Source organism: Vespula vulgaris, chromosome 13 (assembly GCF_905475345.1).
Source record: "Vespula vulgaris chromosome 13, iyVesVulg1.1, whole genome shotgun sequence".
Lineage (NCBI taxonomy): Eukaryota > Metazoa > Arthropoda > Insecta > Hymenoptera > Vespidae > Vespula > Vespula vulgaris.
This window is the reverse complement of record NC_066598.1, coordinates 5040001-5059069: the sequence shown is the minus strand read 5'-3', so window position 1 is coordinate 5059069 and position 19069 is coordinate 5040001. Positions and strand designations below refer to the sequence as shown.

General features: G+C 28.2%; 1 protein-coding gene, 3 long non-coding RNA genes and 1 other non-coding gene across 61 annotated transcripts in view; 2 read left to right on the top strand and 3 right to left on the bottom strand.

The window, feature by feature from the left end:
- The window catches only part of LOC127068587 (uncharacterized), a 60911-nt gene extending 55267 nt beyond the window's left edge, over positions 1 to 5644 (bottom strand). For 16 of the 50 annotated variants that reach the window (XR_007782997.1, XR_007782995.1, XR_007783009.1 and 13 more), the window contains exons 1-2: positions 5419 to 5639; positions 5311 to 5352 (exon numbers count right to left, since the gene is read on the bottom strand). This is a non-coding gene — a long non-coding RNA (uncharacterized LOC127068587). Of the gene's footprint in view, positions 1 to 5310; positions 5353 to 5418 lie in introns of all 50 variants that reach the window. The other 34 variants (XR_007783029.1, XR_007783039.1, XR_007783040.1 and 31 more) reach the window with 7 other exon arrangements.
- On the top strand, positions 829 to 3855 carry LOC127068593 (uncharacterized). 2 transcript variants are annotated; one of them, XR_007783054.1, is made up of 4 exons: positions 829 to 1696; positions 1799 to 1916; positions 2023 to 2191; positions 2917 to 3855. It is a non-coding gene; the product is annotated as an uncharacterized LOC127068593 (long non-coding RNA). The 2 variants fall into 2 exon arrangements; XR_007783053.1 differs by having other exon boundaries at positions 829 to 1916.
- Positions 5645 to 7656: 2012 nt separating the features above from the next.
- LOC127068701 (5S ribosomal RNA) lies at positions 7657 to 7774 on the top strand. The gene has a single exon (XR_007783123.1). It is a non-coding gene; the product is annotated as a 5S ribosomal RNA (ribosomal RNA).
- A 1213-nt stretch (positions 7775 to 8987) lies between these two features.
- LOC127068589 (uncharacterized) lies at positions 8988 to 12295 on the bottom strand. Of its 4 annotated transcripts, none has more exons than XR_007783048.1 (5): positions 11194 to 12295; positions 10111 to 11129; positions 9739 to 10029; positions 9386 to 9644; positions 8988 to 9221 (listed from the first exon to the last, which is right to left on the bottom strand). It is a non-coding gene; the product is annotated as an uncharacterized LOC127068589 (long non-coding RNA). The 4 variants fall into 4 exon arrangements; XR_007783049.1 differs by having other exon boundaries at positions 10111 to 10241; positions 10345 to 12230; XR_007783047.1 differs by having other exon boundaries at positions 10111 to 10241; positions 11194 to 11997.
- Positions 12296 to 12636: 341 nt separating this feature from the next.
- The window catches only part of LOC127068375 (protein dissatisfaction-like), a 16866-nt gene continuing 10433 nt past the window's right edge, over positions 12637 to 19069 (bottom strand). For 2 of the 4 annotated variants that reach the window (XM_051004475.1, XM_051004471.1), the window contains exons 4-9: positions 15014 to 15155; positions 14675 to 14894; positions 14130 to 14255; positions 13636 to 13878; positions 13287 to 13368; positions 12637 to 13192 (exon numbers count right to left, since the gene is read on the bottom strand). In XM_051004475.1, coding sequence (XP_050860432.1) covers positions 12933 to 13192; positions 13287 to 13368; positions 13636 to 13878; positions 14130 to 14255; positions 14675 to 14894; positions 15014 to 15155 — 1073 coding nt within the window. In that variant the 3' untranslated portion in view covers positions 12637 to 12932. Of the gene's footprint in view, positions 13210 to 13286; positions 13369 to 13635; positions 13879 to 14129; positions 14256 to 14674; positions 14895 to 15013; positions 15156 to 19069 lie in introns of all 4 variants that reach the window. The other 2 variants (XM_051004472.1, XM_051004473.1) reach the window with 2 other exon arrangements.

Genomic DNA, 19069 nt, shown 5'->3' with positions numbered 1-19069 from the left:
GACAATAAACATTGACAAATGCCAGTAATGCCACCTGAATTTGGAGACCATTCAATGCATCATCCATACAGACGTGCTGTCTTGAAAAAATGATCATCTCGAGAAAAAACCTTTTTCTTTCGAATAGAACCCTCGATCACCAAAATCGGATAAAATCAGATAAAACATATGACCAGCAAGAATTTATAATATAAAGACTTACAAATAAAAGACATATAAATATCTACGTAACATCAGGGAGCTACGGATCATGCCGAATTCTTTTTTTTCTTCCTTTCTTTCTCTTCCTTTTTTCCGGGAGCCATTGTCTTCGATTTTCAAGATATGTTTTATATGCCTGAAAATTACTTTTAAAAGTTACTCATTTTTTAGATAAAATTTTTGTAAAGAAAACAATATTTCTCAAAAATCGAAAATAATAATCTTATGTGAAAAAAACCTTTATCTTTCAAATGAGCTATGACCACAAAACTTTAAAACCATAGAAAAAATCCATAGAAAAAGTAACTCTTCCATTTAACGATCATACCACGTTGTTATAATACTTCTCGTCCGATTCTCTTGCAATCGTTGTTCGATGAGCAGCATATGATATAGTTAAATTATTAATACATAATAAAAAGTATTACATAGCATAACACTGACTTAACTAGTGTCAATGCATTTAATCACAACATTAGAAGTAATAAATAATAATATATTTGATATTACTATAACTGATAGAACAATAGAAATAAATACAAAAGCTAATCCTAACTTTAATATAAAAAAATCAAACGTCTACCTAGGCAAACAATGGAAAACATAAGCTCATCAACATTATACCAAACAAAAGTAGAAATGAAGATCTAATTACTCAAAGTAAATTTCCTATTAATTGAGCTCATTACTCAAAGTAAATTCTTCAACTAAAGAATGAAACGTCAAGAAGATAGAAAAGAGAGATAAATAATACATTAAACAAATTTGATATATTATTAGATGAAAGTGAATAAAAAATGGAAATAGACACTGAAATTGATTCACAAAGAAAATGTTAAAACAAAAGCATTCAAGGAAATATAAATGAACAAAAATCTGGGCCAAACCCAGCAACAGTCACAAAGAGGTTACCCCTACTAGTGTTGCATGGTAATATAGAAACTCGTATCAAATTGATAAATATGCTAATATACAACAGTATTATTTTATATAGACAAGTTTTATATAAAATACTATCGGAGAAAAACAGAAATCTTCGCCACAACATAAAGAGACTCAGTACACTGAAGAAATATTTTCAAGACACAAATATAAAGATATTCACACTTACAAAAGAAGATTACAAAAGTAGAAAACCTTTGTAATTAAAGATCTTCACAAAGCAACAGAACAAACCTCATAATTAAACAGCTAGAGATATTAAGGTTCGAATTCAATAATATGAATCTTATGAAAAATACAGAGCCCTGTTTATGGCCAAAATTTCAGTAGAAATTCAATTTTATCAACTTTGATCAACTTAGAAATAAGATAAGATACCTATATCATACCAATATCTTTTTGGAAAATTATACTACAAAGTAAAGAATTTCTCAATGTCACAGATGTCAGAAGTACAGGCATGCAACAACAAATTATTATACTGATTCAGCCTGTTTAAAATATGCTAGTAAAAATAAAATAATAATTTTTATTAGAGTAATGACATCACATGGTAATCTGTCCCCAATCTTTTTTTATTTTGTGATTTTAACTGTATTGTGTCTACAATAACTTCTTATAATATGTTGATGAAGCTTTGTTTTCTCCTTTTTAGGTCATTCATTGTGTTTATTTTACGTGTAATACGTATATTGTCATTTCATAATTCTCTGTAGTTATCCCTATCAGCAGTAGCGAAATCATATATTTTTCATGACATTATTTCTGTAATGGTGAGTATCTATCATGAAGAATACTGAGTAACGGTCTGAGTTTTATTCGTACGTATTGTAAAATCTGCTAATGTTGTAACATTTTTGACTAAGTCTTTCTCTATAGTGATGGAAGTTATGTTATTAACAAGTTGGCTCACTTGGAAATATTATACTACAATTATTTTTAAGAGAATACTTATAAACTGTGTGATTTCTATTGTTCTGAATATAATTCAGATTTATATACTTGGCATTAAGATTCTCTACATATAAGATATTATCTCCAACATTGAGTAAGTTGTTTAGATTCTTATATGCAATATTATCTACTGGGCTATTATATTGCTACTATATTAGACTTATTACTTAATTTTAAACAGATATATTCAGAGGTAATATTTTTATCTAAATCTACTTTCTTAAAAACGATATCATTTAATTAGTATTGCAAAACAAAAATATCAAAATATCAATATAGCTTTTGCCTTATATGAAAAAAATATTTATTTTCCATCTATGGTATTCAGTCTTTGTTGCATTTTCATATTTGGTGCATATTGTGTAATTCATAATAATAGTTACATCTGAGTATAGGAAAAATTACGAGATCTTCGATCGGAAGTTTCTTTTATGGTTTCCTATCTATGTGTAAATGTATAGTATATAATGAGAATAAATAATCTGAGTTTTACCACTTTTCTGAATAACTTCATTGAATAACTCAAGGGCTTGATAGAGCAATTTGTTATTTTAAAGGGCCAATTATGCCTTTTAATTTTAATCATGTTCTTGGTAAGGATATTGTATCCAAATTGTGATTTATAAAAAGAGGTAACTAATCGTTTAACATAATCAAAAAAGTAGAATAGACCCGATTCTGTATGGTTCTGGTGTATTAGTCTTTGATAGTATTAGTCTGAAATATTTGTTCTATTTTATTTTGTACTACATATAATTTGATTAATGTGTGTTCTATAAGTAAGTTTAGGATCAAGATGCATTTCTAAATATTTTACAGAATTGTTGGATTCTATGTATCTCATCAACCACTCACTTAAACTGTCATACTTTCCTCAAAACTAGAAAAGAGACTTAGTCATTTCTATATGCAAACCATGCAAAAGGACAACGGATCTAGGAAGTTGTAGGATAATAAGCCTATTTCCATCAATGAATAAATTGATGAAAAATATAATTTTTAAAAAATTGAATAAACGTGAAATAATCAAACGTATCATTACAGATTATCAATAATGATAGCACATATTTTAATCAAAGAAATATAACTATACTTCTATTATTAGATATAAAAAAAACAAGGCCTAGATCTGAAAAATGATAAGATATAAATATCCAAATTCAATTATAAGATTAATTGCTCATATTTAAGAATCGTAGTAAATGGAAATAAATCAAGCAAATGCAAAATTAAACCAGGGATGCACCCTTAGTAAAATGATCCCTCAAGGATCAGTAATAGGATCAAAACTACTTAATATATATGTCAATGATTTACCTATCATTCCCAAAAGTAAAACAGAACATTTTACTGATAATACTGCGATTTATATTCACGTAACAATTCTAATCAAACAAATACAAGTACTGCCTCCAAGTTTGCCTAACACTGTTTATGACAAAAGAATCAAACTATACAAAATATTACAGAAATGACCAATTATTTAATCAAATCAACACTTCATATAATAAACCTACATAGGAATCGTTTTGTTAAAGAAGTAACTATTTAAGAAATCTATTGCCAGACATCCTATACCCATAACCAACATACTTTGAAAAAGCCAAACAAATAGGATACACATTATCTAAAATATTCCCGTATCTATATCCTAATAGACTCATTATTAACATGTCGAGACATCAACAATATCCTAATAATTAATTCGTCTCTTATGGAAGATAATCGATGAAATGAATTACACGTTTAACATATAAATATTTCTTTCCCATATATTCTGTTTGATAACCTGTTATGTATCTTTTATTTAATAGTAATAGGAATTATTTTAAATATTGTACTTTCCTTTTGGTTAATTGTGTTCATCACTCCTGTTCTTATAATGGTATATTCCATCAATAAGAACAAGTGTAATTCTTGATTTTGACAAACAAAATCTCATTTTAAAGACGAAGGTTTATCTTAAGACCCTACTTGTACGAGTTTTCGACAAAGCTTTATTTTCTCTGAAAAAAATCGTGTTAAAAAATGATTTTTTCGAAAATAGTTTATGCACAAATGTTTTTTCAAAAATTCAAAAAAGTATTGTCTTAGATTAAACCTTCCGCTTTAAAATGAGACCTTATTCATAAAAATTGATCAAGATTACTTCTATTCTCATTGATGACATAAATGCTGTTTTCAACATTTTCACGAAAAGGAGGTTTAGTACTGTGGCGCCTCTCGAAATTTGCGTTAAAGGAGAAGAATCTCGTACCCTCGTTAACTTATTTTCATATACAGAGTTAAATGAAGTATGTTTGCTTCTGTGAATTAGCGATTGCCTGCTTACTTTTGTACGTAAATACAGCTAATGTTCAGATTTTCTGAACATTTCCAACGCAAAGAAATGCGTTTCACGATGCTCGCACCGAGAAGCTACAGTAATTCATAATGAGCTTTGGACAAATAATGATTCTATGGCAAAAATAAGGAAATACGTGTTCAATTGTTCATGTCAATAGATCCGAATGTCTAAAATATTGTTCTATTTTGGAAAAATCTGTAGTTTCTTTTGAATTTTATAAACTAAAAAGATAAAAATTCTATAAGCAATGTGTAGCACATTGACAAGTATCTAGATTTGTAATTCGAGAATCGTAAGTTCAAGGCTAAATGATTATTTCGGTGATTTCTTTTTTATTGTATCAATGTAAATGAAAATAATGAACTAATTTTTTTTTTATTTAATAATTTAATAAGGTGTTACTATCCGATCCCTTATATTTATTTCCTATACTCATGGCTGATGTGAATTTTGCGATGTTCTGTGCTACTATGAGACGTAGCAACAGTATAATTTTGTTTGAAGAAAAATACATAAATATTTGTCGATTATTTTTTCAAAATTAATAATCCGTAAACATATACCTTATATATTATTTTTAATAAAGATCAAAACAGGAGTTCGTTTCCACATTATCTACGAAATTTTTTTACTAGAGCTATTTTTTACTAGAGTTATAGTTTCCCCTGTAGTTCACTTCATATTGTTTGTATAATGTAAAATATTCTTTGTATATTATAAAATAATATAATATATAAGTATTCACTAATTATTTTTAAAAAAACATTCGACAAAATCCTATTCTTTGTCACAAATTTATATATTAATTCTTATATGTCAATTATTTTTATTATTTTCTATGCGTTTATCGTGAAACAAATACGTACCGATGTCGTATTTAGCACGGATCACTGCAAAACGCACAGCTTCTATCAAAAACAAGATATATATGAGAGATTGAAAAATGCAACTTCACGGTCTACTAGACTACTTACTTTACTCACACGAAACCAATTGTTATGTACGTGTGAAGGGAAACCACAAACTTATATATCGATACGATAGACGCATAATATTATATATAATTCATATTTTGTCCACGCCTATCGTTGAAGTCACATACTCTTCGAACAAAAGATGATGAACCACCTTAATACCTTTCTTGAAGACTGGGCATGTGCCGACTGTCTTTGTGTAATGCATCTTTATTTTTTGTTGTTTTAACATGAACTATCTAATAATGTATATAGTTATATTCCGAAGTAGACATTACAATTTCCATGTGTAAAATAAGTTAAGTTGCGAATACTTCACGGTAGATTCCTATGAAAGCACTGCGCGACATATGATTAGCGCGAAGATATAAAATAATTATGTCTCAACAATTAAATTTAACGGGTTTGATTAAGCAATATTAATATATGGTTACAATATTTAACGACAATTTTTCTACTTTTTTAACGATATTATAATTAATCAATCTTTCTTTGATTATATAAATGAGACTGAAGTACGAAGTGATAAAGTAAGTGCATGTTCCTATCGAAGAATGTTTCATTGGATAATAACAAACACTGTTGTGGAATGATGAAAAATATCTTCGAATAACACCAGATGGGAGGAATGTATCATATAGCATATTATTTGATGAATACATAAAAGAATAATCTTTTTTTAGTATTTACTTTGATCCGTTTAGAATATTCAAAGAAAGGTGATGTTTTATTCCAAAGGATATACTTAGTGCTGATAAATAAATGTGATTACTTTGATTGATAATTTTGTTTTGTTTCTGCAAGAGAATCGTTAGGAAATATCAAGCTTTAATCCCATGGATATAGCTTTACATATTGTAATAAAGCCACTGCAGTTGGAACAGGCCATTCATGCCTTGTTCCTTAATAGCACATAACAAAAGAAAAACCTGGATCTGTTGAATATATTCGACATTATAAGAGTATTAGCATTAATACGAAAAATCGCGATTATCTTAATGTAAATACGTTTTACACAAGAACAATCAAATTATTTTTTATGAATAGTATACAAATATACTTTGAGCTCTAATTACTTAATCATGAGATTTTGTAAAACGAGAATCATCTGAGAAATAGCACATCACATTTAATCCTTTTATCTTGAATGTCTTACAATCAAATATAGATATTAAGTTCATCTCAGAGGAATATTCTTGTGCAAAGAACATATCATTAAAACTAATAAAGATAATAATTTACAATACAACAACTGAATGACCTTGAATCTTACATTGTTGAGATCACTAGACAAGTAAGTATACATATACTTAATACACTTAAAATTATCAGTTATGACGTCGCTTGATATTTATTATTAGAATCAATATAAAAGAATTCTATTACTATGAGCTATATACAAACTTCATGGTTAGTTAACTGCTAAAGATCCAAAAACCTTAAGAAGAATAATAAATAAAGATTTTAGCTACGAATGAACAGATATTTGAAAGAAAACAATTTGATAATTATCAGACTAAGTCTTATATAAAAAATATATAACATTCATGAAGAATATATAAAATATCCTATAAAATTGAATAGAAAAAAAAAGAAAAAAAAAATACAAAGCTAACAAACATTTTTCCTACACTTAGATATAACCTTTATTATAAATTATGCAATATGCATAGAATAACAAGATAACAGAGACTAAGTATCATATAAAGAAAATATATTTTTTCATATAATGATAAAAAATTAGGTTACGTCTATTAAGCAGGAACTACATAATATTATATGATTGTTATTTTTGTATGATTATTTGTAGAACTTTATTGTTACAAAAATTTTTCGACTACTGTTAGTTTTTAAATAAAAGTTATTTATATAAAAAAAAAGTTCTTATCGAATCATTAATTTAAGTAACGTGATAAAGTTACTATTTCGATGGTAACTGCTTGGATACACAGATGTTAGCACTCTTTTTGCCTTTTTTAACCTTCTTCTTTTTATTCATTTAATATTTGGTGCACGATGCCCTTTCTGTTGTCAATAACAATAACATTCTTAGTAATGTAGAAACCATGTTGGGAATATATATGAAAAATAAACACTCGTTCATAGTTTCTCCAAGTAAAAAATCTACGTTGTTGTTCCCGGTTATCCGGATGAGAAAAATCAATACAAAACGATATAACTACCCATAATGGGACATGTAAAATTTTAGTAAAAACAATTAATAAGATGGTGATTCTTGTTAACGGTCATACCACGTTGTTACACCAGTTCTCGTCCGATCACTGAAGTTAAGCAACGTTGGGCACGGTTAGTACTTGGATGGGTGACCGCTTGGGAACACCGTGTACTGTTAGCACTTTTTTTTCTTTTTTAATTATTTATTTCTTTTCATCTTTTTTTGTAATACTAATTTTTATAGTATTTTTTCTTACATTTTTACCAACATTTCAGAAATGAGACAACGTAGTTAAGTATCAAGGAAAAATCCCAATATTATTCGCACTTTAAGTTAATGACATTGAAGTCACGAATGCGTAATTCTGAATCTTCAGAGTGAAAATTATTTGTTTATCCTCGATACGTATAACTTGATTCTATCATATAAATTATAAATGTTATTCAATTGTTTAAATAAATGGTCTCATCCCAGTTAATTTCATCCAATATTAGTAGAACTACTGCATTTGAAAATAATTAGGTATGAATCTCTAGAAATAGTATAAACGTAATTGAATTTATCAGTAGAAAAAAAAAAAAAAAAAAAAAAAAAAAAAAAAACAGGAAAACATAACAATAAAGAGAAGACGTATGATTAGTTATATATGTATCACTGATGATAATGAATTGAATGTAAGTAATGTAAGAAATAGAACAAACTGCAGCATGCGAGATAAACATATAGGATGACTAATTTTAATATTAGAACATCACAAAATTTTTATTTTGCCATATAATTTTATTCATCATGAAAAAAACATACATATTGAGTTGTAACATTAAATTACTATCTAATTAATAATAGTATAAATTTTTATTTTGTCACATTATAATTTTCTTCATTATGAAAAAAACACATGTCTGGTTGTAACATTAAGGTACTATCTAATTAACAATAGCATAAATTTTATTTACATAATTGTAATATTTGTTAAATAATGTTTAAAATGAAATGTCTGACTTTAATATTTAGATATTTCTAACAATTAATAATTTTCTTATTATTTTTTATACTTAAAAAGTAATTTAATATCTTGTAGAATAATCTTAACTAATAACTTTTTTTAAGCTATGATACATATTATAAATTATTTTTTTCAAATATATATAAATATTTTAAATATTATTAACATTATTCCGTTCTACTTTTAATTATTTATTCAACACAAAGTTATTACTATTTCTTTAATTTATCATTCCAACATGTCCTATAAGTTTTCAATTTCTGACAGTGGTAGATATAATACTTTTGCATAATATACTTGTAGTATATATTTTGGAAATATTCTTGCGTAATATATATGTATATATATTGAACATTCTATTGAAGAAAATAATATTTGTTATATAAATTGTAAATATGCGAAATAAGTCTTTTTATTTTAATTTTTGTACTGTTCAACTATATTGTCACTAAAACTTTTCTTAAAAATAATAAAAAGTATGATAATATAATAGAAATTCACAATTACTTAAAAATATTTATATGGATAAGAAAGAGTTAAAGGATCCAACAAAAAAGAGATAAGAACATAGGCTTCACTCTCTATGTGGTTGTTCAAATTGTTGTTGTGAGTTCTTGACATCTGCAAAATTAAATTTAATATTTAATGAAAATAGTTAGCAAAAATAAAATGGTTACTTTTCTGGAACTTTAAGCAACTCCTTAGATATTGTTTTTTCTTAATAATATCTATGTTAAGCAAGCTTTGCGTTCTAGATTGTGCTAATATAGATATTGTAAATAGACCTTTATCAATCTGATAATATGATTCGTATTTATTAGATTCATATTTATTAAGATCTTCATTGTCTTATTGAGTAATTTCCATGACAGAATTGAGAGAATTAATTATATATATCGCATCTTCTTCTTTTATAGTTTGTAGCGAAACTTGAGAATAAATTATATGATCCGACTACAAATATATTCTCATACTACACATATGGGCCGTGGTAAATAATTCTCCAGTAGAAGCGAAGTGTAAAGATATACATGCATCTGAAACCTAAATAAATCATATACTTTTAAAATATATATTATAAATGAAGTATACTTAATCAAAATAATTACACATACACAAAGACTTTATTTAAACTTACTTGAAATACATCTGTTAAATGAGAAGATAAGATATCCTAACCCTTTATTGTATAATCCATAGAAGATATGATTAACCATCTCGTATCAAATGCTGCATTTATTAATTGTTCTTTATGCCCACAGGAATATCTCATTATTGTTTTCGTATTTAAATCAATTAAAATCATTGCGAAATCTTTTAATGCAACAATATAAAATCATATTCATTTCATTGTAATTTATATTGTAATACCATAGTCATTCTATTAATTCAGGTAATGTTATAGTAATTCTTCTTGCCCTGTGTGTGTCTTAATTTTATATAATATTTAATTTAAAAAAAAAAAGTCAGATACAAAAAATATTTCTATTTTCTATTAAGATATACTTACCATTTTTAGGTTTGAAGTCATAAAATTTTATTAAGCAATCTTTTCTAGCAACAATTGTTTCATTTAAAACATTTATCACTATGTCCCTTATCGAATCTTTATCCACTTCGCATTCATTGCTATAACTGATTCTATAAATACAATAAATCCATCTACATAATCAATATCATAACCAATAACAACGAAATTTTCACATTTGGTAAAGTACAATTTGCATTACGATTATTTTTAAACCTTTTTGATAATAATTTATGATCATCCATCTTTAATAAATCATAAGACAATGTAGTAACTATGTCTAGACCAGAATGAGAAGTTACTATATAGCTCTGTTCCTTTTTTTAGTTTTCCAGCAGAATTTTTTCTTAAATTTATTAAGGTATTAAATTTGCTATAAAAAAGTATTATTTTCGGTGGCTTGAAATGGCCTTCTCATAATCATAAAGAAATTTTCATCAATAATTCAAAAACTCATAATTTTAAAGAATCAGGCAAAGATCAGTTCATTTGATAAATACTTCAAACTCATAGCATCAAACTGAACTTTGTTTAATTTGACCTTTTTCCGATTCTAAAATACAATATATCTGTTTAAATTTTCTGTGGCTTTAATAGAATAATTGTCGCTACTAGATGTAATCATATCATAGCAACCTAATTTTAAATTAATTAAAAGATTATTTCTATTTAAGATTATTCTATTAAATTATATCTAATTTAAGATTATGCAATATAATTCTTCCACCATATAGACCCATAGCACATTTATCATAGTTATTTGTTCTAAAGTTATGATAGTCCTATTCTATTCCTTGAACATATAAATTATCTTCATTATTTTCAAATTTCATAATCATAAACATCTCTATTAACTACAAAGTTCGTCCATATAATTAAAAGGATATATCAACATCATTATTTGAAATATTTCATTAGAAAAGTTTAATTTTTTAAGTAATTCTTCCATTTTTACGTTTCAAACTTTAAAGTTATTCTTATCGACTAAGAGTAAATGTGATCTGAAAGGTCATATAATATGTATAGAATATTCATGTCTTTTGTAGGTATGTTTTAATCCTGTACCTCTTTTCCATGCATATACAATATTTTCTGCAATTGTATAAATGCGGCAGGTATCTGCTGATAAACAACATATATCATTAGGATGAGTTCCAGACACACTGAGAAAGGTAAAGTGTGCTCATCCATAATTATAAAATTTTTTTCTAACGTAAATAATCAAAAGCTTTTCTTTTCTTCTTTGAACATATTTAGTTACTATGAATATGTGATTACTAACGTAACCAAGTGCATGATTTCGCACAAATATTTTCCTTTGTACCATTTTTCTAACCTTAACGTTCACACGAATGATATTAGAATACACAACTACGCTTAATAAAACGATGCCTCATAGGCGCAACCAGTTTTGTAAGTATTAGACACTAGCTCCACTATACAGTTCTTTTATGAAACTTATCCAAAAAATGACGTCACAAGATCCTCGCTAAATTATAAATTTATAATAGAGAACTGCATGCCCGTTTGTTTTACGAAAAAGTTTAATGTAACTATATTAAATATTACAGTGTCGATGTATTATCGTTAAAGACATTCATTTATTGTAGAATATCTTTGAGATTGAATGGATATATGAAGTATCCTTTCGATAAAAATATTTAACAAAAAGTTCGTTTGATTGATTTTATATATACGTTTAAACGAAGGTTTTAAACGTTAAGAATTTTTTTTATTTCTTTTTTATTAGATTCTATGATTCTACGCCTATCATCAAAATCTCTCTCATTCTTTCTCTCACTCTCTCTCTCTCTCTCTCTCTCTCTCTCTCTCTCTCTCTCTCTCTCTCTCTCTCTCTCTCTCTCTCTCTCTTTCACTTGCAATTTATTCACCTTTAATAGTTTTTCTACGAAATACATTTGTCAAATCGGTTTAAATAGCATTTGAACACAATGTCGGTTTAATAGTGAAAGCTACTTAAATAATGAAAGAATGTTTCGAATTAGAAATTTTGTTTAAAACAATCTAACTAAAAAATGCATTCATTACATTCCGATATACCTTTAGGAAAATAATGATATTTAAATATACGTTATAACTTGTAATTTTCTGTGAATTTGTTCATTTCATTAAAAAATATACCTTCGTACTCTTCACGATTAAGCCGACAAAATTATGATAATATACGATATCTACATAATAATGTGTTATTTTTATTCGTTCAATAACAAGAAATATATAGTGAGACTCGATAATTGTCAAATATTATCTCAAATAAGAAGTTAACAAATATTGAATTACTTTTTAATATTATTTTTTGTCCTTTTTAAACAAGATTTATTACATACATAACATATTTTCCAATGTTGATGAATTTTTTTTTAATAAGATAAATAAATATAATCAATAAATATATATAAATAATGATTTGCAACATTTTTCACATCATGTAAAAAAAAGACGAAATAAAAGAGTAATAAATAATTATTTCTAAACGATAATGAAAAAATGATATATATCTATAATAATACAAAAAAAATATATATATAATGATTTCCAACATATTCACAGTGTTTAAACAAATAAAAAAGAGAAGATTTCTAATAAATAATTATTTATAAACAAAAAAGAAATGATGTATACATACATACATACATACATATATACATATATATATGTATGTATATTATATATATATATATGTGCATATACATATATATATATATATACACACACGTAAATTATTTAATGAAGATATACAATTGAATGATTCTAACCCATTAAATTAATAATTTATCTCAAAATTACTGCACTTCGATTTGCCTTTCCTCCATCTCGTACATATTAACCAATAAACGTGATATTGGAATTTCACCAATAGTCTCGTGAAAAAACAAACGTTCAACGGTTTTCGACGAAACACTTCTTAGATAACCAACCAATAACATCAGGCTACAGATTCTACCCTGTGGCGAATATCTTGATCTCATATAATCATCTAAGATACATTGCACCTGTTCTTGTAGCATCTCGATTGGTTGTACCACATGAAGCCCAACTGTTTCTGAGAAATGAAAAATCCTTCACTTTCACTGATAACGGTCCAATAACCTTCTTTTTTTTCAATAATTTACATAAATAATTGGGATTTAGTTTACCTGGTATGAAAAGTGTCAGAGCTTTTATACAGCTACGTTCATAGACATCAGGTGCCAAGCGCCGGAAACGGTATATTATTGACTGAAACAAAAAAAAATAAAACAAGAAGAGAGAGAGAGAGAGAGAGAGAGAGAGAGAGAGAGAGAGAGAGAGAGAGAGAGAGAGAGAGAGAGAGAGAGAGAGAGAGAGAGAGAGAGAATTAAATTCAAATGGATTTGGAATTATTTGTTTGATGTGATCAATTATTCATGTTAAATGTGCTTTAAAAATGTACTATCTTTAATGTATAAGACATTTGATATTGCTGCTGCTACTGATGATAATAATGATTATGATAATGATGATTACCTGTATCATACCCAACTCTTGATTGGTAGCAACGTCATTAACCGGAAGTCGACTTTTAACTTGTTCATCATCGAGTAAACTCGTCACATCCCAAGGTATCATCCACTGAGCAAGATGTAGAAGAAAGAGTTGAGTCCAGGATCGTTCGAGTAAAAGTAATTGATCGTCCTTTGGTAGGGCTTGAAAGGGTGGCAAACATCTGACCCATCTCACGACCATGAAAAGAAGCCTGGCGGTGATCTCCTAACAGAAATTATTTATTCAATAAATATATTTTGTTAATATTTATATGCATTATTTCAATACGTTGATAGAAAACATGAAAGATTTGAATGTGATATGCTTTGAATTATTTTTTAATAACGATTTATTTTTTCTTTTTTTTTCCATAGAAATTTATCATTTTATTTTATTGAAATTAATAATTGGCGTATACGATAAATCTGATAGAACAATTAGAGTGATCATTAACGAAAACGTCAATAATAATCTACCTCGAACATTTCCCAACTTGGACCAATAATCTTCAAGGTTCCCGTAGGACTATGCCTCGTCTCGGAATCCGTTTGTTCTAACGAATATTCCGTTTCCGATTGTAGTCTGGTACTCCATACAAGTTCCTTTTAAAAATATACAACACAAAGTATTTCATATCATTCATACATATATAATGTATTCAAAAATATTATTTTCAAAACACGTAATCAAATGTTTGAATCAATGATTTTTTGTTTTTCTTTTTCCTAAATACGTATCCTATTTTATTTTGATTTTAATCGTGAATTTATATTCTAATCATCGGCCTGTGTTTACGTGCACATATAGATTAAAAAAAAAGGAAAAGACAAAAGAAAATAGTAACTCAAATGTTAACAATTGGACACTTTTTTGAAAGAAATCAAATCTAACATAAGAAGAACAATATAGATACGATTGCTCCGTTTAACTGAAAGATCTTTACTTATTAAATTAATGAGAATGGGGTGTGGGAATAAGAAGATTGGAAAGTTGAGAGAACAAATGAAGCTAAATTACTTACCTGACATTTCTCAGCGGATATCAGGATCTGTAAGAGGGATTGTTGCGGAGCAAGAGAGACAGTTGTAGCTGCTGCTGCTGCTGCTGCTTGATAAAGGGTTGTTGTTGTAGGAGGGTGCTGTGGCTGAGTTAAAGGTACTGGGGATGCTGACTCTTCTGGTGGTTTGTGTGCTAGCCCTATTGGTCTAGGATAAGGTGTGAATCTTTGCTCGCACCTGAACCTTTTTAAATCGATAATTGTAATCAATTCGTATTGTTTAATTACTGAATTTAAAATTTCCTTTTAATTCTTCTCTTCAAAAATAATTTGTTTTTCATTGATATCATTATGGAAATATACCTATGATGTGAGAGAACATAAGCAGAACGGAGTCCTGTCCTTTGTGTAACTATCGGTGACTGTTGTTGTTGATGTTGTTGCTTCTCCGAAAAGATCGAATGTGGTGGCTTCGGTTTTCTCGGTCCACGCTCATGTTGTACTGCTAAACATCAATGAAATCGTATCTATGTTATTTTTTTTTTTATTTTTACCAATTTCATGTAAAACCATCAGTATTGATTACCAATAACAACGCCATTGTCGAACAATAATAGATCATACTGATGATTTTGAATCGACAAAATGTTATGAATTAACAGATTAAACGTTTTTATAAATTCCTAATATTTATATTTTTCTCAGAAACAGTCGGATTACTTCCATTCGTTCTTTTTCTTTTTGTCAAATTTGGTAATATTTTCTATATTTCTTTAATATTTTTTCTAATATTTCTTTAAAGAAACTATTTACTTTCATTATGTTCTCTTTCAAATTTCAATGAATTTTCTAGTACTTTTTCAATGTTTTAAAAATATCATAGTACCTTTGTAATGGTTTTCCAAAATCTCAAGTACTTTTTTACTGCTTAAAAGAAAAAGAAATAAGTTGTCACACACTTTTTATGACTTTAAAAAATGTCCGCAAAGCTTTTAATACTTTTTTAGTGTTTTCTTTTTTTTTAATTTCCAGAGAATTTTTCTAATGTTTTTATTATCTCCAAATTTTCTCATATCTTTTCAGTTCGTTTCTTAAAAAAAAAAAAAATAAAAAAAAACGAAGTTATTAGCTTCTAGTTCTAATCCTATCGCAGTCAATTTTCCTTATGGATATAATATTTGAAATTGAAAGGAAAAAAATCTGACAATAGGAGCGGAAAAGTGGTCAAGGCTTGCCTGAAATTGAATTTGGTGAAAATAGAAGTAGAAGTAGTAGTAAAGGTGGTAGTAGTAGTAGTAGTAGTACTAGTATCAGTAGTAATATTAGTAATAGTAGTAGTAGTACTAGTATCAGTAGTAATATTAGTAATAGTAGTAAGTTGCTACTGTTCGAAATGTACGAGCTGTATTTCTGTAGGAAAATAGTAGGGTGTGAGAATGTTATGGAGGATAGTGTTAGAAGGGAGAGAGACCTCCAAATGAAATTCTACGAGGGTGGTAGGTTGCGATGGATGCGGTCGCTGGCTGGGCATCAGCTTCCACATATACACACACTCACACGAAATGTATTATACATGTAAATGTGTACAACTCGCCTATATATCTGTATATTTGTATTTATATATATGAGTATATGTATTTGGCTTGGATCTGTGTGTGTGTGTGTGTGTGTGGGTGGGTGGGTGGGTGTGTGTATGTGAGAGAGAGAGAGAGAGAGAGAGCTGCAACTGGGTGGCAAGCACATCATCATTAATGAGGCTGAGCGGATAGCAGCCGTAGATTCCCACGTTCGCACTGGCGTCGCAGCAATATCTCTGCTTGATTCTGTGGCTATATGACCATTGGCGCAATGAATTACTCAATTTTTTATTTTTATTTTTCATTCGTTAATTTCTTTTTTTATGATATAAAAAAGTGAATAAAATTATTAAATATTTTATCAAAAAAAAAAAAAAAAAGAAATATATATATGTTACAAAAATATGCAATAAAATCAGACTTACCAAAGTTTTCATTTGTTTTCGTTAATTTTGTAATAATAAAAAGCTGAAAAATGAAAAATACATACCGAATGATTCATTTAACAAAAAAAAAATGTATATATCTGCATTTAATTAGAAAAAAAAAGAAAAAAGAAAGAAAAACGAAACATTAAATGATTTTTTCTTTCAAATTTCATATAAAGTCTCGTAATGGAAATATAAAAGAGGAAAAGGGGAGGAGAGATCAGCTTCAGGGCTGTTTTCTTTATCGACCAAATTGTCCGTATCGAAGCAGGTAGATGGATGATTATTTTCTTCAGTTTAATTGTTTTTACGCGGGGAGAGAATCGTATGGTGGAAAAAGAAGATACGTGGACGATCACGTACACGTGTTTACTTTGTAAACACGAATCTTTGTATAGTTGTAATGTGACATGGGGTGATGCTAGTCACGTGTCCCATATTAATTCGAGAATGATTTTCTAATCGGGCGATTCTAAACTTACTAAAGCGTTTCGTTTTATAACACTGCCTAATCGTTTTTTTTTTAATTCTGTTCATGTCTTTTATTTAAATTAATTGTTTTATATTTTCAAACAAAAAATTTGTTTTTTCTTCTTCTAACGAATCATTTTGTTTTTTTTTTTCCTATAAATAAGTCTAACAATAAAAAGGGTAGGAAAAATAATTTATTATATATCTAACATATATATATAATATATATATATAATACATATATTATATATAATATATAATGAAATATATTACATATATATATATACACACATATATAGTATATATAATGGCTAAACGTCGTGTTGATTTGAAGAAAAAACTTGAATCGGAATCGATGAAGCGAAAATGAATGTGCTTCGAACGAAAGCTTCGCAAACGTAGAGCATCAAACGACGTCGGACGGATTAAGCTCGTTTATCCTTTCGAGCTTGTCAAGCTGTCGAAGCGAAAGATCCGATCTCCAACCTTCTTTTTCTCTATAGAACAAAAAGAAAAAAGAAAAAGAAATAATGGCTCTTTTATTTCATCTTCGAAGTATCATTTCTTTTTCACACTATACAATTAACAAAATATAAGATTTCTTTTTGATGCAAAATAAATCTATCAAAAGATATTTAATTGATTCTAAATATCATTATTAATTTGCTACAATTTTGTAAACGAACGTTAAATTGATAAAAATTAAAAAAAAATATTCACAGAATCTTCTTTGCTGAGGTAACTTTTTTTTCACTTATTCTGAAGATTCTGTTCATTTTTTCCTTTTTTACATTTTTTTTAAAGAGTAATCTTTATCTATATTTATCGAATTCAACATTGAAATGTTAACGTTGAAACGTATAAATCTCGATTTTTTTTTATTCTTTATAAAAATATTCGATCATATTGATGTTATATGAAGTCTATAAAAAAAAGAAAAGAAAGAACAAAAAAAAAAAAGTAAATTCGTCGACGTGTGTCATCGAAAACTTTGGTGAGACAATTTTCAAGTAGTACGTGCGTATTCACGATCCGGACGTCGAATGGACGCAAGGATTAAATTCGCATGCGCTGGAATGGACCGCGCCCTGTTTCCTTTTCATCCTCGCAACCCGCCACCATTCTTCCCTCTCTTTGGCCCCGTTCGTAGGATCTCTCCCTCTCTCTCTCTCTCTTTCTCTTTCCCTCTCTCTTGCCAGAGAGAACGCAGGAGCGCGAACGACAGCGTAATACACGAGCATAGCGTGTGCCACGTGTGTACCACAATGCTAGTTCCCACACTGGAGTACCACGTTCTCGTACTATATATAGGGTGGTCCACTTTGATTCGAACAATTTAACACGTTTATTAAACAACAAAGTCGTGACAAAAATCATTAAAAAAAAAAATAAAATATGATCGACTCGAAAACATATTTATTATTAGATATACTTATATCATAAACACTTCATTATTATTTTCTTATGATTTTACTTTAAATACTTTCAGAATATTTTTATCAAGGAATGTAATCATTAAATATTAACATTGAAATAGTTTACTTTATATATACATATACACATGCTTCATTCTACGAGATTACTGTAATGTGTATATGTGAATTTATGAATCTTCTCTTTTTCTATTTCTGTCTTTCTATGTCGGTTTTCATGATCTCGAGCGTGTTGGGTGCTCACACGGGCCACGGATCACTGAGGGTGGAGATCGAGGGCTGCCTCGCATCCTCCCATTCCTCTCTCTCTCTCTCTCTCTCACTCAGTATCCTACTAAACGGTAAACCGATCTGTGAACATTTCAGCAGTCAGCGATCTCGAAGGCTAATCCCCTGGGTGAGCGGGCTTGATACACATCTCCTACCATCACCCATCGTCACCCTCTCTCTCTTTCTCTCTCTCTCTCTCTCTCTGTCACTATTCTCATACACCTAACTCTTACTCCTTCC